The 26,158-nt window shown below is 43.9% G+C and overlaps 1 protein-coding gene across 2 annotated transcripts in view; it reads left to right on the forward strand.

Moving 5' to 3' along the window:
* Window positions 1–2,469: 2,469 nt before the first annotated feature.
* LOC119972947 (A-kinase anchor protein 7) overlaps window positions 2,470–26,158 on the forward strand; it is a 48,425-nt gene continuing 24,736 nt past the window's right edge. The window contains exons 1-5 of one of the 2 annotated variants that reach the window (XM_038810479.1): window positions 2,470–2,558; window positions 2,683–2,806; window positions 4,302–4,382; window positions 7,690–7,850; window positions 18,650–18,786. In XM_038810479.1, the coding sequence (XP_038666407.1) occupies window positions 2,779–2,806; window positions 4,302–4,382; window positions 7,690–7,850; window positions 18,650–18,786 (407 nt within the window). In that variant the 5' untranslated portion in view covers window positions 2,470–2,558; window positions 2,683–2,778. The remainder of the gene's footprint in view (window positions 2,559–2,682; window positions 2,807–4,301; window positions 4,383–7,689; window positions 7,851–18,649; window positions 18,787–26,158) is intronic. The other variant, XM_038810480.1, reaches the window with a different exon arrangement.

The following is a 26,158-nucleotide window of genomic DNA, read 5'->3' on the forward strand; positions in this document are numbered from 1 at the left end:
CTTTCCCCCACCGCCCTCCTTTCCCCTCCCCCCCACCGCCCTCCTTTCCCCTCCCCCCCACCGCCCTCCGTTCCCCTCCCTCCCCACCACCCCAACGCCCTCCTTTCCCCTCCCTTCCCACCGCCCTCCTTTCCCCTCCCCCCACCGCCCTCCGTTCCCCTCCCTCCCCACCGCCCTCCTTTCCTCTCCCCCCACCGCCCTCCTTTCCCCTCCCCCCCACCGCCCTCCTTTCCCCTCCCCCCACCGCCCTCCTTTCCCCTCCCCCCACCGCCCTCCTTTCCCCTCCCCCCCACCGCCCTCCTTTCCCCTCCCTCCCCACCGCCCTCCTTTCCCCTCCCTCCCCACCGCCCTCCTTTCCCTTCCCCCCCCCACTCCTTTCCCCCACTGCCCTCCCTCCCTCCCCACTGCCCTCCTTTCCCTTCCCCCCCACTCCTTTCCCCCACCGCCCTCCTTTCCCCTCCCCCCCCCCCCCTCCTTTCCCCTCCCCCCACCGCCCTCCTTTCCCCTCCCCCACCGCCCTCCTTTCCCCTCCCCCCCACCGCCCTCCTTTCCCCTCCCCCCCACCGCCCTCCTTTCCCCTCCCCCCCCACCGCCCTCCTTTCCCCTCCCCCCCACCGCCCTCCTTCCCCTCCCCCCCCCCCGCCCTCCTTTCCCCTCCCCCCCACCGCCCTCCTTTCCCGACCCCCCCCACCGCCCTCCTTTCCCGACCCCCCCCCACCGCCCTCCTTTCCCGACCCCCCCCCCCCACCGCCCTCCTTTCCCGACCCCCCCCCACCCCCTCCTTTCCCGAACCCCCCCCCCCGCCCTCCTTTCCCTAACCCCCCCCCCAATCGCCCTCCTTTCCCGACCCCTCCCCCACCGCCCTCCTTTCCCCTCCTTCCCACCGCCCTCCTTTCCCCTCCCTTCCCACCGCCCTCCTTTCCCTCCCCCCCACCGCCCTCCTTTCCCCTCCCTCCCCACCGCCCTCCTTTCCCCTCCCTCCCCACCGCCCTCCTTTCCCCTCCCTCCCCACCGCCCTCCTTTCCCCTCCCTCCCCACCGCCCTCCTTTCCCCCTCCCTCCCCACCGCCCTCCTTTCCCCTCCCTCCCCACCGCCCTCCTTTCCCCTCCCTCCCCACCGCCCTCCTTTCCCCTCCCTCCCCACCGCCCTCCTTTCCCCTCCCTCCCCACCGCCCTCCTTTCCCCTCCCTCCCCACTACCCTCCTTTCCCCTCCCTCCCCAGCACCCTCCATTCCCCTCCCTCCCCACCGCCCTCCTTTCCCCTCCCTCCCCAGCACCCTCCATTCCTCTCTCTCCACACCACACCCCCTTCCTTTCCCTTCTGTTGGTACAGATGCGAGGGTATTTGGTGTCTCCAGCGTAAAGTTTAGTGCTTGTACCATTTGTCTTTTGTAGAAATGTGTTGTGAACTGTTTTAATAATCAGAGTATCCTACACCCCTCTCCGTATGTTGGTACTGAGGGGAGGGTACCCTGTTTCTCCAACACACAATTAGTGTTTGTAGCATTTGGCCTTGTGTATATTTTTACTGTTTTAATAAAAAGATATGGAAAGGGTGACTCTAGTTATTTGTCTTTCTTCCTCAATTATATAGATGCACCTGGGTGGACCCTTTGTCTATATAACTGAGGAAGAATTTTTATAACTGATTATCAGGACAATCATTGCTTAGTGAGCCACAAATCATTGCTTAATAAGCCTCAAGTTCCTGATTTAGTTTACCTAATGATTGGAAATTATTCTAATTACCCAGTGCCTGATAAGGTCACGGGGTGGGGTGAGCGTGCTTTGGTGTCCTTGTTGTCCTGTCTTTTGCTTTTAGGTATGTTAATAAACTAAAAGATTACCCAGTGTCTGACCAATCATCTCAATAAAACAGTCCATACACGTCAGTGACCATTCCAATCCCTACCACAGAACAATTCTCCAACTCTGTGGTGAAGGTCACAACCGCTAGTACTTCAATTACACAGCTACATTTCCGATAAGGCTCACAATAACTCTCCTGGTTCAAAGCAAGGTCCTGCGGTCAGCTTACACACTTGTCCTTATCCTCAGAGTAGTAAGGAAAAGCTGCTGTACCACAATCTTCTCCATCATTTTTATGGGATGGGAGTTTTGCTAGCTGGGCCAGCATTTCTCCAAAGCGATTATTCCCCATTCCGACGTAATGAAGAAATCGGAGGAGGATATTTTGCATACAACTCAACGCCACGCCCTCTGATACGAAATAACAAAAAACAAGATATTCTCACGTTACCATTATTATGAATTGGTGTTTATAAAAAAGGGGCTGAGATTCATGAAAGCAGTTTCTAAGCTCAGTAAACCTGTGGTTTGATGTGTATGGTGGTTTTGTACAAGCATGTTTTTGATGTTGTATCCTTTCTACTGAAGATATCATTACCAGCAAGTGATTGTCAATACACAGAGGAAAGATGCGCTGATTGAAATAAGAGATGGGGATTGGCTGCTATAAGCGCCCTCTAAAGCAGTCGAGTCAGTGAAATATTCACACGTGTGTGAATTGAGAATGTAGGCAGTTCTCTACATCCGCAGGTACAACTTGTTGAAGGGCTTGATGGAAGTTTTTTTGTGTAACACCCCATATTTTAGAAAAATCCTGTACATTTGCGACGTGTTGTCGAGAAAATTCAAAACTTGTCTTATGTTGTACTTTCAGAGAATTCGTCAGCATCGAAGGAATCCAATCTTTATTGAGCTTGTGGTGACTGCGCTGTCATTTTATTCCAACTGTTTATTTTTTTAATAAACCACGATGGAATCTGCCGTTTCAAAGGTTTCTGGTGAGATATTCCATGTTTTTGCTGCTTTATATAGTAAAAAGCATTTTCTAAACTCATCCTTTGTATTTTTTATATTGTCTGAAAATGAGTGCTCTCTGTTATTGACGAGTACAAGTAGTTTCTCCCCCACTCTTTTTTTACATTATCAAAGATGTTCAGTTTTGAACATCTCTCTATTAACTGTTTCTGTCTAATGGGAGAAAAAACTTTCTTGAACTCTTGCCCCTTTATGGTCCTCTTCTGCATCTCCTCTCAAACAAGCTTTCCTTGTGTAACACACCTATCTAGACACTGTTCTAACTATGGTCCAACCAATTATTTAGCACTGCCTTTATGCCTTTACCTTGCTTGTGAAGAGGCTGGTTTAGCTCACTTGGCTAAATCGCTGGCTTTTAAAGCAGACCAAGCAGGCCAGCAGCACAGTTCGATTCCCATACTAGCCTCCCCGGACAGGCGCCGGAATGTGGCGACTAGGGGCTTTTCACAGTAACTTCATTGAAGCCTACTCGTGCCGATATCCGATTTTCATTTTCATTTCATTTTCAAAAGTAACTCTCCCAACTTGTCTTCACACCTTTCAATGTTTATGTATTGTAAATGTTTCTATATCACAAACTGTTGAGATTTACCTGCTTTTAAATTTGTATGATTTGGGATATATTGGTTGTATTTGTTGGGTAATTTGCATATTTGCTGTGACAATGCTTGGAGCAAGCTTTACAATGGAGATGTCTTACGATCCTTGAGCCTGTAAAATTAATGTTAACATGAACTAAAAGCCCTGTAATGGTTAGTTGGATAACTTTTATTAGCAAACGTGTTCCCTGCAACTGAGTGACTGCATTAAAGACAAGTGGTACTGAAGATCAGTGGTAATTATAAAAAGATTAGTTCCTTAATAGCAGGTGTTGAACAAAATAGGGAATTTATTAAAATAATTTGATTTTAATTGTTTGTTTCCTGCTACATGCAACTGAAATTGTGTAGCTCACTGAAGCCCACCAGGGTAGTGCTACCTTGTGCACACTCCCTCTGGTACAGGAAGGCAGAGACTCTCTATTTTCCAGTCAAACTATAAATCACCAAACCTCTCTTTAATTCAAGAGCTTCTTCATTTTTCGACTTCCTGCCCAACAACTTACAGTGGCCAGTTCTATAGTTTGGGCTAGATTGTCAACACCTTTTGAGACAATAGCTAAGCTTATTCTTGCGCAATGAGCTCCGGATTGGGGCGCTGAACATTCTTTGATTCCCTTTTCCCCCCCAGCCACAGTTCCTGCCTGTATATATTGAGCATTAGCTCTGATTATTGCCTGATAACTGTCCAGTTGCATTTTCACAGAATACCATTTGCTTCTCCTATATTTGTATCCTACTGTATAGAAAGTGTGCTTGAAATGATGTTATTGATGTATCTTTAATCCTAGTTAAATGGGAAATTGCTGTTGAAAACAATATTCTGTTACAGTTCAACTAAGATGTTTTGCTGTTTTAGCTGAATTTCAATTCTGCTTTACCACTGAGGAGCTTGCAGAACTTCCATTTTATGAGACAGATATTAAAGAACTGTTTGAAGGTGAGGTTTGAAAGGATTCCATGCATATGATTTGACTGAACAGTTAAGTTTGATTCTTCAGTAATTATTATATTTAATATTTTCACTTCTTGACAAGGAAGAGCCAGGACAGTGATGTGCAGCATTGATGTCTTAAATAAAGGGGAAAGAGGCAATCAGAAGGTTCTCGGCCGATGCTTTTTGTCAAGTACATTTGTCATTTAACAAAGTGACCAGAGATGCAATTTCATTTTTAATTCTAATTTTTTAACCTTCACATCATTCTGAAAACTTCTAGCTTTTATACAGTAGCTTATCAGTAATCTACATAAAGCAGATTTTGCAGATAAAATATTTCATTATGGGAAACTTTCCATTGTCTGATACTGTCCATGTAAAATTAGGGGGATTAAGATCAGGGCTAATAACTCCATGTTCACCAACAGCAATCTGAAACCTCATGGCTTAGCATGTACTTTTCTCCTCTATCACCATCAAACCAGATAGCCAACCTAATTCAACGAGACTGTAAAAGAGAATACAGGGAGCAGTGCAAGGCATATTGAAAATGAAGTGAAAATGTGTTGAAGCTGCAACACAAGCTATGTGCTTGCTAAATGGTAAACGCTGTGTGTATATTTATAGAGCTAAGTAATTCCACACCCAATTCTTCTACCGTCCAGTCTAGAACAACTTAAATTGGTGGTGAACAATTGTGCAATTAACAAGAGGAGGAAACTCCATGAGCATTCCCGTCCTCAATGATAGCTCAGTTCATCAATTCAAAAGACCTGGCTGGCTACTATTAATGAGAAACTTCACTGGACCAGACATATAAATGACGACTCCAATAACAGTTTAAACTTGAGGCCTGGATTTTCTCTGTGGTGGAAAGGTTCAGTTGTAGTTCAGGGACTGGAGTTGAGTCAGGGTTCACACCTAGACAATCCACAGAGGCAGCTGGCCACTGAAATCACTAGCTACAGCTACCTGCACAGCTGAGATTTTGGAAGAACAGGAGTAGAATCTAATGCATGTAGATTAGAAAAGGTAAGAGGCAGTTTGAAGGTACCCTTGTTAAGTGAACATGATTTTGCACTTTTTACACAATCTAATTACAGCTGTCAAGGAACTGTCCTGGAAGCACTAAAGCGACCAAAGAACTGTCCAGGAAATGCGAGAGCCATCAAGGAACTGTCCAGGGATATTAAATGAGTTGGGATGGAGCCACGCTAAATTGCCCCTTAACTGGAAAAAAAATAATTGGGTACACTAAATTTTTTTTTTTAAAAAAGCTACACACACAGCATGAGTGGCACGATAACAGTGGTTATCACTGTTGCTTCACAGCACCAGGGTCCCAGGTACAATTCATGGCTTGTGTCACTGTGTGGAGTCTGCATGTTCTCCATGTATCTGCGTGAGTTTCCTCCGGGTGCTCTGGTTTCCTCCGGGTGCTCCGATTTCCTCCCACAAGTCCTGAAAGAAGTGTTTGGGTGAATTGAACATTCTGAATTCTCCCTCAGTGTACCCAAACAGGCTGCAGTGTGTGCCGACTAGGGGCTTTTCACAGTAACTTCATTGCAGTGTTAATGTAAACCTACTTGTGACAATAAAAGATTATAAACAAATTTTTTAAAAATGTTGCCAGATCAACCATTTTGTAAGTCAAATGTAAAATGGATATATTGCGACTGGGAAAGCTAGTGCTGATATCTGCAAAATGCAAGTTGACATTAAAAGGTGTTTATTTTTCCAAGTTGTATGCAGATTCAAATTATGGTCAATTTTTAAAATAAATCTCGATCTGAAATTTAGTTTTATTCTGAGGCCTGACTACATTGATGGTCAGGGATTGCCTGATTTCCACCATTGTAGCATTGGCAGACTCTCCCTCTGCCTCAGTTCAATTGCTGCTGAAACCCTCATCCAAGCCTTTGTTACTTATAAACTATTTTGATCAAATACAGTCCTGGCCAGCCACCAGTGTCCTGCCTTCATAAACGTGGTCCTCCAAACTCTGTTGCTCATGCCCCAACTCCCCCCAAATTCAGTTCATCACCACCCTGTGCTTTCTGATTTCCATTGGTTCATGATCCAGTCTTAATTTTAATTCTGCCATTCTTTCTTTCAATCTTTCCATGGCATTGTCCTTCCCTATCTTTGTACCCGCCCAGATCTTTGCACCTTTACCAATTCTGGCCTTTTGTGTACCTAATTTTAACTAGTCCATCGTTGGTCGGCATGCTTTCAGCTGTCCAAGTCTTAAGTCTGGACTTGCCCTATAAACTACTCTTTATCCTCCTTTTCAATTCATCCTGAATCTTACCCCTCACTGAGTATTTGGTTTTCTCTCGTATCTCCTTATGTGCTCGGGTAAAATGTCATATAATTATGCTTCTTTGAAGCATCTTGGAATACTTTCCTGTTGGTATGCTACCTAAGTGCCAATTGTTAATGTGGTGGAAGTCTACTTCACCCAAATTATCCTGTGATGTAGTTTACAGCTGTTTATGGAACCTTGCTGGTAAATATTCACTGTGCAATTTCCTACATAATTGCTATACATGAAAAATTCTTCATGGTATAAAGTTCTTTTGCTAAATTTCAGTATCATTGACTCATTATATCAGATTATACTGAAATTTAGCAAAAGAATTTCATACCATGAAGTATTTTTCATGTGTAGCAATTATGTAGGAAATTGCACAGTGAATGTATACCAGCAAGGTTCCATAAATAGCTGTAAACTACATCGCAGGTTAATCTGGATGAAGTAAATTTACACTTTATTCAGATTATGCAAGAGTTTCGCTCGGCGATTCTTTTGGATTCAAAAGATCTAATTATATAATCTGAATAAATTCAAAAACAATGTTTTTAAAGGTGTTTTCCATTATTGTTTAGAGAAAGGATAAAGAACCAATAAACGATTGTTTTAGGAAAAGATTAAATAAAAATGCAAACTCTTTAAATTCAGGTTCTTGTTTTGTTGTGATGATTCTCACATCTCCCTCGCACCACCTCACTATGATTACCAAAAAACAATTTGTATGAAGTGACTGAGCACACAGGTCACTGCAGGAAACTCTGCTAATGATCACTAGTCCCAAGATCTGTGATCTTGGATAATGCAATGCATTTCTGTTGGGTAAAATAATCCTGGACATTATTGCAACATGTCTTGGTTGGCCCTGATGTGATAACCTGAAAGAAGAATAATTGTATTTGGACATAACAATGTCAAACGATTCGAAATGTTGTTTAGAGATGACATTTTCAAATTACCGATTGAATAAAGTTATCGTCATAATTTGCTTCAATTTAGTTCCCAACCAAACGAATACAGAGGGAAGTTGCAAAAGGCGCCGTCCAAAACGGAAACATAAACTGACCCAGGAAATGGAAGAAAAGGGTCCTGCAGCTGGGAAACTGAGAAGGAGAACGCCGCCAAACTATTTTGTTTCAATACCTATTACAAATCCACAGGTATAACTAACTGAGCAGCTAAAGATTTATGCTTCTTGTTTCTGGAGTTTAGAAATCATTTATTGTTTTAAGGGGCATGCCTTTTTCGCATTTCCTGGGAGCATGAAAACCCCGGGCAATGGGGGAAAATGGGGAATGGGGCCTGGTCACAGTGTTCCCCGTGTGGGAGCATTAAAACCCCGACCAACGGGGAATGGGCCCTGGTCACAGTGAACCCGATGTGGGAGCATTAAAACCAACGGGGAAAATGTTCAGGGCCCGGAAGTGGGACACTGGTCAGTGAACCCCGGAGCCAGTGTGAGAAGACTTGTATAGAGACTTTGTGTATAAGTTACCCTTGTTAGTTGCCAATAACACCTTTGTTTCCTTGATACTGGAAGTCTTCCAGGTATTGCTTCAAGCAGTGAGTGAAAAATGCCCATGATTGGGAAATTAGACCCATTTGACCAGAAGGCCAAAGGCTAGAGGTAGTATATTGAGCTGTTATATGACTTCATTGCAAATGAAATAATGGTGGAGGATAAATTAAAAAAGTTATCCCATTAACAGTTTGTGGTCAGCAACCCCCAACGTTTTAAGAAATTTGACATCCCCGGAGGCACCAGACACTAAATCATTTGACCAGTTGATGAAGTTGGTCAGGGAGCATACAGACCCTCGATCATATTACAGCAAAACAAATTCAATTAGTGTGTCAGGGAATCAGGAGAAATTTTTTTTTTTTTTTTTTTTTTTGTTCCCCTTCTCCAGCAAATGGCCGAGTATTATGAGTTTGGTGCTGTGTGATCGTTTAGTATGCAGTATCAACAAAGTGTGCAGAAGAAGCTTGTGGCTGAAACAAAGATTACCCTACGCAGGGTGATCAGGGATTTGTCAGGCAGCCGAGTGCACTGAGAGGGGTGCGTCAGTGCTTCAAAGTGGGCGAGGTTAACCAGTTGTGAGGTGGCTGCAAGATGCACAGCCAGGTCGAAGGGCACAGGAAGTTCAGCATGATGCTAGGGAAGAAATTGGACCATCAGCCCAGATGTCAAGACGACTGCTACCAATGAGGGGAGATAGAGGGGGAGAGGAGAGAATCACCTCAAGAATCATGCTGCTGCAGAGAGTTGTTTTTGATGCAAAGGTTCAGTAATGGTTCAGTGAATAAAATGGAGGAGGAACATAGAACATAGAACGATACAGCGCAGTACAGGCCCTTCGGCCCTCGATGTTGCGCCGACATGGAAAAAAAAACTAAAGGCCATCTAACCTACACTATGCCCTTATCATCCATATGCTTATCCAATAAACTTTTAAATGCCCTCAATGTTGGCGAGTTCACTACTGTTGCAGGTAGGGCATTCCACGGCCTCACCACCCTTTGTGTAAAAAACCCACCTCTGACCTCTGTCCTATATCTATTACCCCTCAATTTAAGGCTATGTCCCCTCGTGCTAGCCACCCCCATCCGCGGGAGAAGGCTCTCGCTGTCCACCCTATCTAACCCTCTGATCATTTTGTATGCCTCTATTAAGTCACCTCTTAACCTTCTTCTCTCTAACGAAAACAATTGGAATTGAACTTGAAACATACAGATCAAATGTGGTGATAGTGAGCAAAACAGCCCCGATTGAGATGGTCCTCGCAGTAAATGGAAGTTACGAAAGATGGAGTTTGACACGAGTGTTGGCCACGGTTGAGAGCGAACAAATTTTTAAGTATCTTCTAGGGGGAGCAGCTACCTATTATCATTGTGGAAGGGCATCCACAAAGTCTATGGAGCAGAATTTGTTGTGCCAAATCAAGTTTAATAGGTTGGAAAGTTTCAGAATCTCTGACAGTGTCTTCCAAGAAGTCTTGTGCAAATATGAAGACTTATTCCAGAGCAAATTGAGCTGAATAAAGGTCAAGATTTACGTCTAACCAGACACGGCACCAAAGTTTGGTCAACCTTCTTCTGTCTTGTAATATCAACCCTCATGCCACCACAGGCGTCACATCAGCAGCATGACTTATGGGCCATCATCTCGAGACCCGATTGGACTTGATATTTCCCGAATTCGGAGGGGAAAGGCCCGGCAGCCCTCCCAGAGGAAAAACAGCAGGTTTTGTAAAAAGGGGACAGGTTGTTCCAAGTAGCTGACCTGGTCCTCTTCAGGAACTATGACCCACTTTGGCTACCATGCAGAATTGTGTCCAAGTCGGGTCTGGTCTTGTACGTGGTGGATTTGAATGGTAGGGCACAGTAGAAACATGTTGATCATGTAAGAAGCCAGCGGAACAAACCTCAATCTGAGAACAGTTGGTGTGGCAGGCAACACCAGTGCTCCTGTGGAGGAGACAGAGCCGAGGGAACCCATGAATCTTGAATAGGTGACCCTGGAAGGAGCTCGAGCAGGGAATAACCGAAGGTTAATTGTGTCAAGGATGACAATGTTGATACGTTCGAGAGGAGCTCGTTGGGGGACTGAGGAGGTCTACAAGACCCCAAAAAATCCTCCGGCTGGTGAACATTTTGTGATGAACTGTTCTGGATTGACTCCCCCGGTGTTTTGTTTTTTTTACCCCTTTTATTGCATAACATTAGTTTCTGTGGATAATTTGTTTGTAAATATGTTATTGAAGGTCATGGGGGAGGGATGTGGTAGAATGGCCTCTTAAGGAGCCTGCCCACATGATCGCCAGTCATGTGGGAGTGTGCAAACCCTGACCAATGGGGGAAAAGTTCATGGGGCCCAGGAAGTAAGTTTCTGGTCAGAGTGAACCTTGGGAGCCAGAGAGTGAAGACCTGTATAGGGAGTCTGTGCCTGCATATAAGTTGACCTTGTTGATTGCCAATGAAACCTTTTGTTTCCTTCATACTGGAAGTCTTCCTGGTATTGCCTCGAGCTACCACAGAAACTACAGGTTTCTTGCTTGGATTATGCACATTTTCTGCATCAGTCAGCAGAAGATTAGAATTATTTTCTGGTTACTGCAGATATCCAAGAAGGTAGAAGTAATGGAGGCTATTTCAGTGATTTGGATTTTGCAATCAGGCGCAAAGCATTTTTAAAAAATATTTGTTTATTCTCCTCCTTTTGCACATTTCTCCCAAATTTACACCCACCAACAATAAACCATGATCAATAACAAATGCCAATCCCCATATTTACACACAACACCTTCTCCTTCAAACAATCGGCTCATCCTTGCCCTCGTGAGGTGTGCTCTGTATACCACCTTCAGCTGTATCAGCCCCAACCTCTCGCACGAGGTGGAGGCATTCACTCTCTGGAGCACCTCACACCAGCACCCCTCCTCCATATCCTCTCCCAACTCTTCCTCCCAATTTGCTTTGATCCCTTCCAGTGGTGCCTTCTCCTCTTCTAAAATAGCTCCGTAAACCACTGACGATACCCCCTTCTCCAGTCCCCCCTGTCATCAGCACCTCCTCCAGCAATGTGGAGGCCTGCTCCTCCTGGCAGTTCTGTATCTCCTTTCTGGCAAAATCTTGAATCTGCATGTATCTAAACATTTCCCCCGGCTCCAGCCCATACTTTGCTTCCAGCTCCTGCAAACCAACCGCTGAGAAACAAATCTTTCAGTGTCTTAATCCCCTTCTTCTCCCGTTTCCGAAAATTTCCATCCCACCTCCTCCCTGGCTCAAATCTGTGGTTCCCCCGAATCGGCATTTCCCTTGACCCTGCCCCCAACCCGAAGTGTTGGTGAAACTGTCTCAATGAAGCTATTATTACCGGACGCCCTGAGTACTTCCCCGGGGCTATCTGGAGCGGCGCTGTTGCTAGTGCCTTCAATCCCAACCCCCTGCACAAACTCTCCTCCATTCTGACGCACTGGGAATCAACCCCTCTGACCCAGCTCTGCACCTTCTCCACATTCGCCACCCAGTAGTAGTATAATCAGGTTCGGGAGACCCAAACCCCCTCCCTGCCTTCCCCTCTGTAGTAGCACCTTTCTAACTCTGGCCACCTTCCCTTCCCATATGAACAACATAATCCTTCCCTCAATCTCTGAAAAAAGCAGGAAAAATCGACAGGCATTGAAAAATAAGCAGAAATCACGGCAACAAGTTCATTTTTACCGCCTGTAACCGACCTGCCAGTGAAAGAGGGAGACTGTCCCACCTTGCCAGATCAGCTTTCACCCTCTCCACCAAACTAGAAATGTTGAATCAGCAGCAAAGCATTGTGTGGCACTTGGCTCCAAGAAAATCCAATGACCTCTGACATTGACCTCCACATTCCAGACAGCAGTTTAAAATCTGTCCCAAATCAAAGGGTTGCCAGGCATCCAACCACAGGGATCTCAGCAGGTCACGTTAGGAGCCAATCACATCGATGTTTCCTCAGACAGCAAAACAAGAAATTTAAAACAATGAATTCCTTTGCTTTTTTTCAGATAAAATAAATGATTGAGTAGATTAAAATGGAAGTTAGAATAAAGATAAATAAACACTATATGATTCAAAGATGTGCAGGTTAGGTGGGGTTACGGGTTGTAGGAGATAGGGTGGGGTCTGGGTAGGGTGCTCTTTCAGAGGGTCAGTGCATACTTGATGGGCCAAATGGTCTCCTTCTGCACTTGTGGGATTCTACGAAGCTTAAATTAATTTAAAATGTTTTTTTTTTAAATCATGAGAATTGTAGCATTCCACAAATAAAATCTTTTCGGTGCCAGATGGGATGGGGCAACAGTAACAGAAGTTAGTATATCATTCAAAATATAGATACACCTCATTCAACAAGTTCTAACTTATTTTTTGCCTGGGTTTTTAGTGAGACTAATGGTGCAAGAGCACCATTCAAATATTTTCAATTGATTCTGGAGGAATTGGTCTGAGGACCTCCACAATGAACCCCTGTAGAAGCATTGGAGCTTGAAAGAAAGAGTTGCATTTATATAGCACCTTTCATCATAGAATTTCCCAAAATGCTTTACAATGAAGGACTGATATAGTATAGGAAGCAAAGCAACCAATTTGCAACGGAGAGCATCTTCTAGATTCCCACATTATTCTGTACATATGGAGACTGTTGCTGTCAGATTCAGTATAGTGATGAGGTACACACACATACACACACGCACACCACCAGCCTTGTGTTTTTTTATTACATCAACTATACATTTGAGATTGTGAACTCGATAGTATGGGAGTGGGGAAGGATGGACTATTGTTCTGGTTTTGCCATTGTGTTCCTTCCTAATTCACTTGGTTTAGCAGTTGATGATGCAGGCTGAATTTCACACCAGATATTGGAGCACATCTCCAATTGAGTGGAGTTATTGTCCCAGCTGCAGATGCTTCTGAATCTGGTTCTATTTCTGGTCTCTACCCTTACTGGGGAGTTAGGTCAGTTTGAAATTGCAGGCTACTCCTGCAGACCCAGGCACATCACACCAGTAATAAACATAAGTGGCCTGGTGGACTTCTCGTGACGGAGGGCGGGGGGGGCAGCCGCACGTTGGTGGGCTCCCATTCGGAAACGGCATTTTCAGGGCTTTAACCCGGGGGCCACGGGGGCGGCAAAAGCAGGGAGGAGGCACAGTGAAAGAAAATGTCGAGGGTGAGCAAAAAAACGGCCGTTAAAAAACAGCTGAAGGTCTATTGGGGAGTGGAAAGGTCACCACGGGGTCACCAAGGAAAATGGACGCTGGAGCACCAGGGGAGGCCGCATTGCTTACAGCTGAAGGAATGACTAAGGTAATGGCTGCAGAATTCGAAAGGCAGTTTACGAAATGCATGGAGACAATGAGGAAGGAGATGAGGGAGGTTTTGAGTGTGCTGGTGGAGGAGGCGATCACCCCGGTGAGGACGGAAGTGGTGAGCGCAGTGGCGGAGGTGCGGGAGCAAGGGGAGGCGTTGAAGGAAGTGGAGGAGACATTATTGCAGCATGGTAATCAACTTACCTTGAAGGGGAAGGAAATGTGGAAGGTGCTGGAGATTAACAAGGATCTGAGTGTGATTCTGTGCTTCCGTAGGTACAGTGTGAAGGAGAAGGTCCTGTGCTGGGCCAAGCGTGAAGGAGAAGGTCCTGTGCTGGGCCAAGCAGAAGCGGGTGTGCAGTGGGCTGGAGCTGGTATATGTGTATGCCAGGACTTTACGGTGGAGCTGGCAAGGAGGTGGGCTGCTTTCAACCGGGTGAAGAGGGCACTGTACATGAGCAAGGTGCAGTGCGGCATTGTATATCCAGCGAAGCGGAGGGTGACTTACAAGCTCAAGGAATTTTATTTTGGAACGGCGGAAGCAGCAGAGGAGTTTGCGAAGGCAGAGGGACTGTGGCAGAACTGAGAAATGGCCATGTGCCGATGTAACCTCGTGACTGTATTTTCTTTTTTTTTCGTTTCACTGCTTGCGGGTGTATGGACTAAAGGAGTCAATGTTGTATTGGACAAGGAGCCAATGTTGTATTGGACAAGGGAAGTGATGGGACTTTCACTCAAAATGAGGACTCTTTGGGGTGTAGGTGGATATGCGGAGTTTGTGTGCTAAAAGGGGATTTCTGGGCTTTCCTAGGGTCGGGCAAGGGGGAAGGGGACCCGGGCGGGGGCCTCCACGCTGGCCGGTCTAAGCCGGCCAGTGAACGGGAGTGAGGGGCTGCGGCCATCGGAGCCTGGCAGAACAGGGTCCGAGGGGTCTAGCCGGAGTGGCAAGTTCAGGGGAACGAACCGAGGGAGGAGTTTTACAAGAGGCAGTGGAGGGGAGGAGTTGGGGGGGGGAGGTTTACAACTCTTGGGTATCATGTACGGTACTCTTTCAGAGGTTGGATGGCATTGAGTGTGGGGGGGAGTGGACTCTATAGGTTAATGGTGTCCATGGGCGGTCCCGGACTCCTTTTTCTTTTTCTCCTTTTGTGTTTTGTTTCCACCGTGGAGGGTTTGTTCTATTGGATGCATATGTTGACAGGTGGGCCGTTGTTTGGGGTGGTGGGAGGATGGGATCATTGTTGTTGTTAAGGGGATTGATTTTGGATTTGTCACCATTTACTGTGTAGGTGGGGTGTAAATTTTGAAAGAAAATGTGAAAATGGAGAATATAAACATAAAATAAGTGGCCTGGTTTTTAAAAAAAAGGGTATTTTAGACTTTTAAAAAGCTGGTTTAATTAACTGGTGCATGGCAACAGTTTGTGTTTGCACAAGACGCTCTTCAATTATCCTGAGGCTGCATTTTCTGATGTCTGAACACAGGAGGCAGTTGGTTAACGGGAGCCTCTGCCTCCAGTGTTCCAAGAGTGTGCATATCAAGAAGCACAGTGGAGCAATACTTCTTGGATTGGACTTTGTACCTCCGTACCCATGACAATAAACAATCAAAAGTATTTTTCTGCGAGCAGCTGAAACAGATCATTTAATACATAAAAAGAAAATGTAAGGAAAATACATAATAGAGCAACACAAAATAGAGCAACACAAGGTAGACAATGTAAATACATAGACACCGGCATCGGGTGAAGCATACAGGAGTGTAGTATTAATCGGGTCAGCCTATAAGAGGGTCATTTAGGAGTTTGGTAACAGTGGGGAAGAAGCTGTTTTTGTGTCTGTTCGTGCGTGTTCTCAGACTTTCGTATCTCCTGCCCGATGGAAGAAGTTGGAAGAGTGAGTAAGTCGGGTGATTATGCTGACCGCTTTCCCCAATAAGCGGGAGGTATGGATGGAGTCAATGGATGCGAGGTAGGCTCGTGATGGACGGGGCTGTGTTCACATCTCCTTGAGGATTCTTGCGTTCTTGGGCCAAGCAATTGCCATACCAGGCTGTGATGCAGCCAGATAGGATGCTTTCTATGGTGCATCTACAAAAGTTAGTAAGAGTTAATGTGGACATGCCAAATTTCCTTCGTTTCCTGAGGATGATTAGGCGCTGTTGTGCTTTCTTGGTGGTAGCGTCGACGTGGGTGGACCAGGACAGAGTTTTGGCGATGTGCACCTCCCAGGAATTTGAACCTGTAAACCATTTCCACCTCAGCCCCGTTGATGCTGTCAGGGGTGTGTCCAGTACTTCGCTTCCTGAAGTCAATGACCAGCTCTTTGGTTTTGTGGCATTGAGGGATAGATTGTTGTCGCTGCACCACTCCTCTAATTTCTCTACCTCCCTCCTGTATTCTGACTTGTCATTATTCGAGATCCGACCCACTATGGTCGTGTCATCAGCAAACTTGTAGATGGAATTGGAACCAAATTTTGCTACAGTCGTGTGTGCACAGGGAGTATAGTAGTTGGCTAAGTACGCAGCCTTGTGGGGCCCTGGTATTGAGGACTCTCGTGGAGGAGATGTTGTTTATTCTTACTGATTGTGGTCTGTGTGATTGTGGTCTGTCAAAGTAGAGGATCGAGTTGCAGAGGAGCCAAATCCTAGGTTTTGGAGTTTTGCTATGAGCTTGGGTGGGATTTACACATACAGCATTTACCATGCATCTGTCACATGGCTGGGTGCATTTTCCCCTGTAGCGGCGAGCCAATATAAAGCCCCTGGGAGGTAGGTAAAACAGCACATGCTTCCAACATCCTTTCTGCTTTTGCCTACTCCAGATCCAGTGAAAAGACACAAAAAGGAGATGTAAGTGGTGGTGTGGGGGTTGGGAAAGGAAGGCCCTGCTTGTAAACTCTATCACAAAAAAATGGGTTTTATTTGAAGAAAATGTTGGTCGATAATTCTCAAATGTACTTGTTGACTTGATGACCATCTTAAAATTAAATAATATCAGCCTTTTTCTTTCTGCTGGAATAGAGCTGAGTGCCGTTTATTTAAATAATGACATTTATTTGACACTGAAGCATAATTAATCCTGAACTCCTTCTGTTTCTTTAGTAAGAGAGTTGTCATCATTGGGCAGATCCTATGCATAAGATTCACTTTACACCTGAAGTATTGTTTCATGCCAAAGACAAATAGTTCAAAAGCAGCAATTTGTGCCTATCATACGGATAAGAGATGAAGGCCTCTATGCTGTAATCTGAATTTGTTACCCTGTTACTGTCAAGCAGCTGAGTCACTAATTTTGTTTCATTATCAACAATCTACTTTCATTATCACTAGCTAAATAAACAGATGCACAAGTAGTGGGAGGCCAGTAACTCTGTAGAACATGGAACATACAGTGCAGAAGGAGGCCACTCTGCCATTGAGTCTGCACCGACAAACGTAAGCCCTCACTTCCACCCTATCCCCTAACCCAATAACCCTTCCTAACCTTTTTTGGTCACTAAGGGCAGTTTATCATGGCCAATCCACCTAACCTGCACGTCTTTGGACCGTGGGAGGAAACCGGAGCACCCGGAGGAAACCCACAGACACTGGGAGAACGTGCAAACTCCGCACAGACTGACCCAATGGGGAATCGAAACGGGGACCCTGGCGCTGTGAAGCCACAGTGATATCCACTTGAGCTCCTGTGCTGCCCACAATTCTAGTGCAGCACCAAACACCCTTGGAAAAGTGGGTTTACAAAAACTGTCCAATACCTGCAATTGTACTTGGAACAGAGAAAGATGGTTCTGGTTGTACAGTTAAACAGGCATATTGGCGAAAAGCTTCTATTGACTTGCATTCATACTTGTATTACTTGTGCATTCCACCATCTGTGGGCAAGGAACCTGTACCCAGGTCATCTTTGCTGCAAAGCCATATACAGAGAGACATCCTGATACTTGGGTTACAACTTGAGATGCGATTGATCCAATGATTTTGTTTTTCATGACTGTCTTGTTTAGATGATAAATGTCTGTATAGTTTATACAAGGAAGTGTAGGATTGTAAAGAAATGTGACTCCTGTGTTTGAGCCCCTCCAATCGAGTTACCGTTCTGCCACAGGACTGAAACAGCCCTTGTCAAAGTCACAATATCTTATGCAATTGATTGCAGTAAATTATCCCTCCTCATTCTTTTCACCCTGACCACTCTTTCAACATGGTTGGCCATACTATTCCCCTCCATTGACTCTGCGTGGGATGACCCTTGCCTGGTTTAATTCCTATTGATCTTATGAAGCCAGATAATCTCCTGAAATGGCTCTTTCTCTGCTGCTTCTAGAATCCCTCGAACCATTCTTGGCCCCTCCTATTTCTCATTATGCCCTCATCAAAGAAAAGGTCTCATTTCATCGAAAAGCTACCTCATTGACCAATCTTTTGGTCACCTCTCCCAGTATCTGCTTCTGTGTCTTGGTGTCAAATTTGTTTGCACCTGTGAATTGACAGGTGCACCTTGGCACATTCACTACATCTGCAAGTTATTGATATTGAGAGTGCTTCCTTTTCATCTCCCCGGTGATTTCCTTTTTTAAAAGCAAAATGTAGGTTTGAATTATTCTAAGCAATGCTGAAGAAGTCTGGTGAACACAAAGTAATGTTTTCGAGCAAAAATTTGGAAATGCATTGGTAGTAATGTAGCGAGATATATATATTGGGAAAGATCCAACTTCTGTATAACAGTCTCTATTTCAATGGGCCTCGAAGAGCCTGTGGAAACTTAACAATTTGATGTGCAGTCCTGTTCACTTTCTTTTTAAACAAAGGGTGACTGATGACCTGTTTAAGCTGAAAACTATTGGGATCAGTGGATCTCAAAATAATGCAGCTGCAGCAGTGGATAATAGCACTTAAATTTACAAGTGTTCTCCTCCATCTCCTGAGGAAATGTGAGGACGCAAATCAATTAGCTCACAGCCAGTATAGGCATTCAAACATGCAAGTTTATTTAAACAAATTAATTGTTCAATTCAGAGGATCAATGTTGAACCTAATTTCTGTCTGCAAACTGGTGGGAGAAATTACTGATTTTTTTCCATGTTAAATACTATTTCACCTTTTTAATGCAGATTTTGGACAAAATTGAGGATGTCCAGGAGCTGGTGGTAACCAAAGAACCTAAATTGCTTCCTGCTGTGGTTCCTGTGGGAGGGATGCATTTGACCATCATTGTTGCTCACCTAGATACACCAGCTGACGTGGAGAGGTAAGACGTGACGTGGTGAAGTTAAATGATGTTGTACTTTCTCTATTTTCTCCCCCCCCCCCCCACCTACTACCACGAATCTTAATTCTAATAAGGAATTCTGTATTTTGGATATGTAAATTAATGTAATAATTATTAGAGGGCCAGGATATTTCACTTTCAAAACTTGTATTATGCTAGACAACCTGTAATTGAAAATATGGAAAGATGTGTCATTTGAAACTTGGAAGTCTGGCAATATCTGGTCTGAGAGAAACAGGAGAGGATACAGGGAAATATCCCACAAAAGGGTTGATAGCAGCTGCAAAGAGCAGATTATAAAATGCAGATTCTTTCTCTCAAGCAGACTTGGCAAACACACTTGTATGAAGTTAAAAACAATGGTTCACACCTTCATTGAAATTAACTCTCTTAGTAAACAACTGGAAAGGAAAGGATTAGGTTCAGTTGAATTTGGTGTCAATTCTAAGTGTGAAATTCTACTTACATCAAGTAAATGAAAAGAAAATGGGAGACAACCTGTCTACGAGAAACATAATTTAAAGTCAAAATCAAAGTCAAAGTTATGAGCTGGGGACAATTGGCAAATCAAACTATTGAAATCACAGGAATTAAAAGTAACACCTCTTGAAACCAAAGCATTTTGAATATCACAAAGGAACTTTGAACATCACAAAGGACAATGTAATCAGATCTGAGAAGTGAAGCCATGCCCAAAATGAATACTTAGTTGTATTAGAATGTTTAGATCAAAGATACTTTTTAACAATCAAAATTAAATAAGTTAATTGACAATAAGGTCATAAAAACTGAATAACTGTAATTAAGAGAATATAAACCCAGAGACCAGAAGCAGAGAACCACAACTCAGAGAGAGAGAGAGAAGGAACAAGAGAAGCAGATTCGGCTTTCGCAGCTCGGTCATGGGAAAGACAAGACAAGCAGCCGAGCTTAAACGGCTATACATCTAAGGAAGACTAGAATTTAAACAGAAGTCAGTCAACTGAGAGATAGCTAGCAGAGCCAGCTCTTGTAGCTCAGTACATGGGATCGACAAGACACAGCAACGGAGCTAACCAGCGAATACATCTCATGAAGACCAGACTTTAAAGAAGATTGATTGTCAAGGTAGGCCTGAAGGTCCCTTCAACCAACCAGCAGGATCCAGAAGCAAGATCTTTTTACTTATCTATAAAGAAAGTGTTTGCAGCTTTTAAAAGAAAAAATATAATAATAAAATAATTTAACTTAACCTGAAAAAGTGGTTATTCCTAAAGTCTACTTTACTTAGCAATGCAGGACCCAGGACATCGATAGACCCAGGACATCGATGCTACTAATTGGTAAGTAGATAAAATCTTCGGTGAAGGTATGGGTTATACCGGGGAATAACTTGAAAATATAGTTTGACCTGAATAGCACCCACCAAAGCCTGCATTGGTGTCAGGGAGTGAGAATCCCTGTTCACCATTTAGAATATCGACCCTTTTTGGTATATGGGGAATTCTAAGAATAATGGTGAGTTTTCAAAAACAAACCCCAAGTGTCATTTGTTAAAACTAAAACAACAACTGTGGTATTTTTTAAAATTCAATCCATTTTGGTAATTACAACCCCTTCACTCTGAGACGAGTTGTTATTTTTTAATGCTTTTTCTGTTATTGATTGCGCTGTCCCTTCCATTCAATTTAATTGAATTTTTTGATGAAGTAAGAGAGAAAGTTGTTGAAGGGAATGCGGTGACTGTTGTCTAAGGATTTTCAGGAAGCTTTTGACAGAGTAACACATAACGGATCAATTAACAAAATTAAGGCTAAAATATGGGTTCAATTGGATTTTAAGAGACTGACTTAAAGACTGAAAGCAATGAGTTGTGCAGGAAGGTAAAACGTCAGGGCTTTCCTCCAGGTCAGTACTAGGATCACTGACTTTGTAAATTGTCTGGGATCTTGAAATACAGAGCATTTCAAAATTTTCCAATGATACCAAACTTGAAAGAGTTGCAAACAGTGACCATAATATTAACCACCTGCATTGTGAGGTATACTAGTGGAATGTTATGGAAGTTTTATTGGCACTTTATCTTTACATCTGGGGCACGGTGAGGGAGTCATGTGGCCTATGTTGATGTCTGCTTGACAACGTGCCTGGTTGATGCGCTGCTAAAGATTAGGGGGAAGGCTTAGATTGTTTTTCCCATAAAAAGCTGCAAGGTATTCACTTTCACAGACAAGAGCAAAGCAGCTTGCTGCTGGTGGATTCTAGCCTCCAGTCTCAAGGAAATTTTAGGATGTCAGTTTGTAAAAGGGTATAACTTCAACTGACCCTTTGATTCCTGGATATGATAGAGCTGGGGGTCTAAAGAATAGTCGATCAACATTTCTACCTGGATCCAAGGCCCCCATGATTCATGGTGCCATGAAGAAGGGTACAGAAGAAATTATGAATATCAGGTCACAGCCTTTCCTAAAATATCACTGACTGGTAGGTTGGTCTGCTAGGATCTGGTAGAGAGAGCACAGCTAGAGGTCTAAAGTCTCAATGGCTCACTGCGCTGTGATATGGGTGAAAGCTTGCACCAGGATTGAAAAGATCAAGCTTATGAGGAGTTAAAATTGAGGAGTTGAATTATGCTGGAAAATTCACCTGTCTTGAGGGAGGATCTGAGCATGAAGAATCGTTCTGGGGTTAGAAGTTACTAGGCTGAGAAGAAACCCCTCGGGAATAAAGAATCATTTTGAATTGATTTTCAGGGGAAAATGTGATGGGTTTGAAGAAAGTCAAAGGGGGAAGGTGGGAAAAGAAAGGAAAGGCCTGTGATTAAGCTGTAATGCAGGAGAGATCACCCAATCTGTTCTTGGTGTCCTCAGTGAAGAACATTGTGAGCAACAGTTACAATATAGTAAATTGAAAGAAGTACTCAAGTTGCTGTTTAACCTGGAAAGTGTTTTGAAAGCTGAGGAGATAGATGAGAACAATTTTACTCCCACCATTAAATTGAGAAAAGGGAGGCAACCCATAAATTTTGGTCATAAATGGCACTTATCATATCCTTTTCAGTATTTGTATATATTACCTCTTCAAAATGTACGCAATTTTATTCTATTGAAGCCTATATGAAACTTTGCTCTTCACAAAGCTTTTTTTTCATCAACCAGTAATTAGCCTGTGCATTGAAGGAGGCACTTCATCTTTTCTCACTTGCTTCCTAGAAGAACTCACCGAATACTGGCAGTAAAGGATAACTTCAGATTTTAAAATGCCACTTAGAAAATAGATATTTTTGAGAGAAAGCTCCCATTGGCAGGAATGGGATAGGGTCATATTGATAGGGTCCCAAACACTGTTCCAAATGTTTTCCAACTCCTCAGCACTTCCCCCTCCCCACCCAAACATATGAGCATGATTTGCCAGCCCATTCCCACACTTTCACATCCATCTACTACCCCTGGAAAAAAAACACTCATCCGAATCAGTCATGTGGACCCTGTGCACCACCTTAAATTGTATCAAATTGTATTGTAAAGGATGAGGTTTCGTTCACTTGCTGCATTACCTCACACCAAGTCCCCTCCCCAACTCCACCTCCCATTTACACGTGATCCTTTTTACTAATGTCTTTGCCCTGCTCTTCCAACCACCTATATATATCCCCAATCCTGCCCCCCCCCCCACCACCACCACCTCACCCGGTAGCAGCATTTTCCCTAGAAGCATATACTCCGGTACCTGAGGTAACATAGGCATCTCGTTATGCGTAAATTCCCGCACCTACCAGTAACTAAACTAACCCCCTCCCCCAACCTTGGTAAACCTCAAACCTCTCCCGCAGCTCCTCTAGCCCAGCGAACATCCACTCTGAAAACATGTCCCTAACCAGCTCTGAGTAAGCTTTGCGCACGTGAATTGGGATACATCCTGAGTGAGGCAGCCACAATGGGATTGAAATCTGGTAATTTGGAGCAGAGTGGTAATTAGAGAGGTAATGGTAAATCTAATTTTCCTGTTTTATTTCAGTTATACGTTTAGTGGTCCAGTTGGTCGGATAAAAGGAGCTGGCCCCACCCAAATAGCTGAGTGGCAGTTATCGGTCAATTACCTGAAGACTGATTTAGATGCAAAAGGTGTAAATTGCATTATTCTGTTTGAAGCTGAACTGGTGTGCAAGTCATCTCAGCCCAGCTGAGTTCTATACAAGAGAGAGGCACAAGTGCACTCTCAGTAAACTTTGCGCATTGATGTGTTGGGTACTCTGGATCTGTGAAGACTGTCTTTACCCAAGCAGTAACATAGACAGGCTACCAACAATTGTAGAAGTACAACTCTATTTTATTTAACTGAGCTGTTAAACATACTTGCACTGTGGGTCGACACTATGTTAGGTTGACTGAAGACCTATGCCTAACCTGACCTGCCTATACTGCTAGCACATGGTAGAGGTTTGTGCTACTGACTGCGGGCTCTGTCTGTCTCAGAGGCTGCATCCCGAATGAGCGGGAAAACTAGTGCCCTCTGGCTTTATGGTGACCGTGCCCTAACTGGTGATTGGCTGTTGTGTTGTGTGTGTTGATTGGTCTTGCAGTGTGTCAGACAGTGTGTGTCTATGTACCATCATATACTTGTGTATATTATGACACGCATGTGAAGTGGGAGACAGCCTGAGTGGAATTGAAATTTAGTAATTTGGAGCAGTATTTTGTTTTGTTGCTTTGTTACTGTTAATCTGCAGAAAGAGATCCAGGGAGCATTCTGGGAAGGCAAGTGAAATAAAGACCTATCTTTGGTATCTGCAGCAATAAGTGAGGGTACGAGTTTAATAAATAATTGGTGATAGAAATGTCGGTCAGTGGAGTTAAGTGCTGCACTTGTGAGATGTGGGAGATCTGTAAGCTTCCAGAGTCTTGGACGACTACACCTGCAGAAAGTAGACCCAATTGTAGCTCCTAGCAGACCACGTGGATAGGTTGGAGCAGTAGTTGGATGCACTTAGGAGCATGAAGGTGGCGGAAAGCATCATAGACAGGAGCTTTATTGATGTGGTGACACCTAATGTGTGGGCAGATAGATGGGTGACTGCTAGAAGGGGCAGGCAATCAGTGCAGGAATCCCCTGTGGTCATCTCCCTCACTAACAGATATAATGTGTTGGATACTATTGGAGGGGGGGGGGGGGTGGAATGGCTGGGGATGGCCTATCGGGATAACAGCAGCAGCAGTCAGAGCAGTGGCACCACGTCTAGCTCTGTTAAGCAGGGAGGGACAAAGAGCACTAGAGTAATAGTTATAGGGGACACTAGGGAGGAGTACAGATAGATGCTTCTGTGGACATGAAAGAGACTCCAGGATGGTAGGTTGCCTCCCCAGTGCCAGGGTCCAGGATGTCTCTGAATTGGCAGAAAGCATTCAGATGGGAGATGGTGACAAGCCAGAGGTTGTGTACATATTGGCACTAAATGACATAGGTAGGAAGAATGATGTGGTCCTGCAGCGGCAGTTTAGGGATTTGGGTAGAAAGTTTAAAAAGCCGGACCTCTTAGGGTTGTAATCTCCGGATTACTCCCTGTGCCACGTGCCAGTGAGGCTAGAAATAGGAAGGTAGTGCAGCTCAACATGTGGCTAAACAGCTGGTGTAGGAAGGAGGGTTCAATATATCTGGACCATTGGGATCTCTTCCAGGGCACGTACAAGAAAGACGGGTTGCATCTAAACTGGAGGGGCATAAATATCCTGGCCGTGAGGTTTGCTAGTGTCACGGGATGATTTAAACTAGTTTTGCAGGGGGGTGGGAACAAAACTAAGGTGAATTAACTGAAGGGAAACTAGAGTAGGGCTGGTAAGACTCCGAAGAAGAGCAGACAGGTTGCGGTTGCTGATCAGAGGGTCTTGTGGATGCCTTGGGAATAAAACAATTTAAATCAACTGCGTACCATTCAGAATAGCAGGGAGCATTAGAAAGGTAGTATCAGACATTAAAGACAATGAGGGCGTATTGTCATGATTATGCAGAGGATTGGTATAAAGGAATTCCATTCGTACTGTTTGCAATTAGGGATGCACCTAATGAGTCAACCAAATTCAGTCCTTTTGAACTAATTTTTGGTCATGAGGTAAGAGGACCACTTAAATTGATTGAGGAAAAATTGGTGAGTGAGAAATCAGAACTTGCATTATTGGATTACATTTCAAATTTTAGCGAATGATTAAATAGAGCAGGTGAATTGGCTAGACAACATTTGAAAGTTGCACAAAATGCGATGAAATTGGTCGTGGACAAGAAATTCAACGTTTGTAGTTTTGCCAGTGGAGATAAAGTTTTAGTATTGTTACCAGTGGTAGGTGAGCCTTTAGAAGCTAGGTTTTGTGGACCTTATCAGATTGAAAGGAAATTATTTGAGGTCAATTATGTGGTAGAAACATCAGATAGAAGGAAGACTCACTGAGTGTGTCATGTGAATATGTTTAAAAGGTACAAGGGAAGGAGAGAAAAAGGAGGCAGTTTTAATGATCCTAACTCTGTGACAAATCAAATCCAGATGACTGAATTTGACATACCTCAAATTAAATTGGAAAATGAGGATGGTCTTAAAAATTGGGATAAATTGTTGTTACTTTCCAGAGGAAAAGCGAACTGACCTGAAAGTTATTGATATCACGGGCAAGTTTGTGGAGATCAATTGGGATGTACTAAAATGGCTATACATGATGTAGATCTGGGAAATGATGTTTCAATCAAACAACATCCGTACAGACTTAACCCTTTAAAATTGGCACAGGTTAACAAAGAGATTGAGAGTGTGTTTAAAAATAGCATAATTGAAGTGGGTTGCAGCCAATGGAGCTCTCCCATAGTGATGGTACCTAAACCAGTGTAGTGTGATTGCTCCACTGATGGACTTGCTAAAGAAGCTTAAAAAATATTTCAGTGGACAGCGGAGTTTCAACAAGCATTTGACTGCCTGAAAGCTGTGATAACCAATGCTCCTGTGTCGGAGAATTACATGGGACTCTGTGATCAGATTGAACTAAAGTATCTGACTTTAAAGAGAAATGCCGAGGCGCAGAGAAATGGATGGATCGTGCAGAGACCTTCTTGTTCAAAGTGACTGTCCATCGAGAGGGATTCCAGTTGGCAGAAGAACAGAAAATGGACTATGTTATTATACCTATTTGTGTGTGTTGTTTTTTTTTTTGGAATAGTGTGTATATTTACTGTGCATTTCTTTCGGATAGTGAACTGGTGAAAAATGAAACCATCTTGAAGTTGATAGTTTATTTTTTTTTCTTGGGGGAGGTGTCATGTGAGAGTACCTTTTTAAGGAATGAGTTTTTAAGAAATGTACCTTTTAAGAAATGGATATTTATCAGTGATGTCA

This window comes from Scyliorhinus canicula, chromosome 10, assembly GCF_902713615.1.
Source record: "Scyliorhinus canicula chromosome 10, sScyCan1.1, whole genome shotgun sequence".
NCBI classification, from domain to species: Eukaryota; Metazoa; Chordata; class Chondrichthyes; order Carcharhiniformes; family Scyliorhinidae; genus Scyliorhinus; species Scyliorhinus canicula.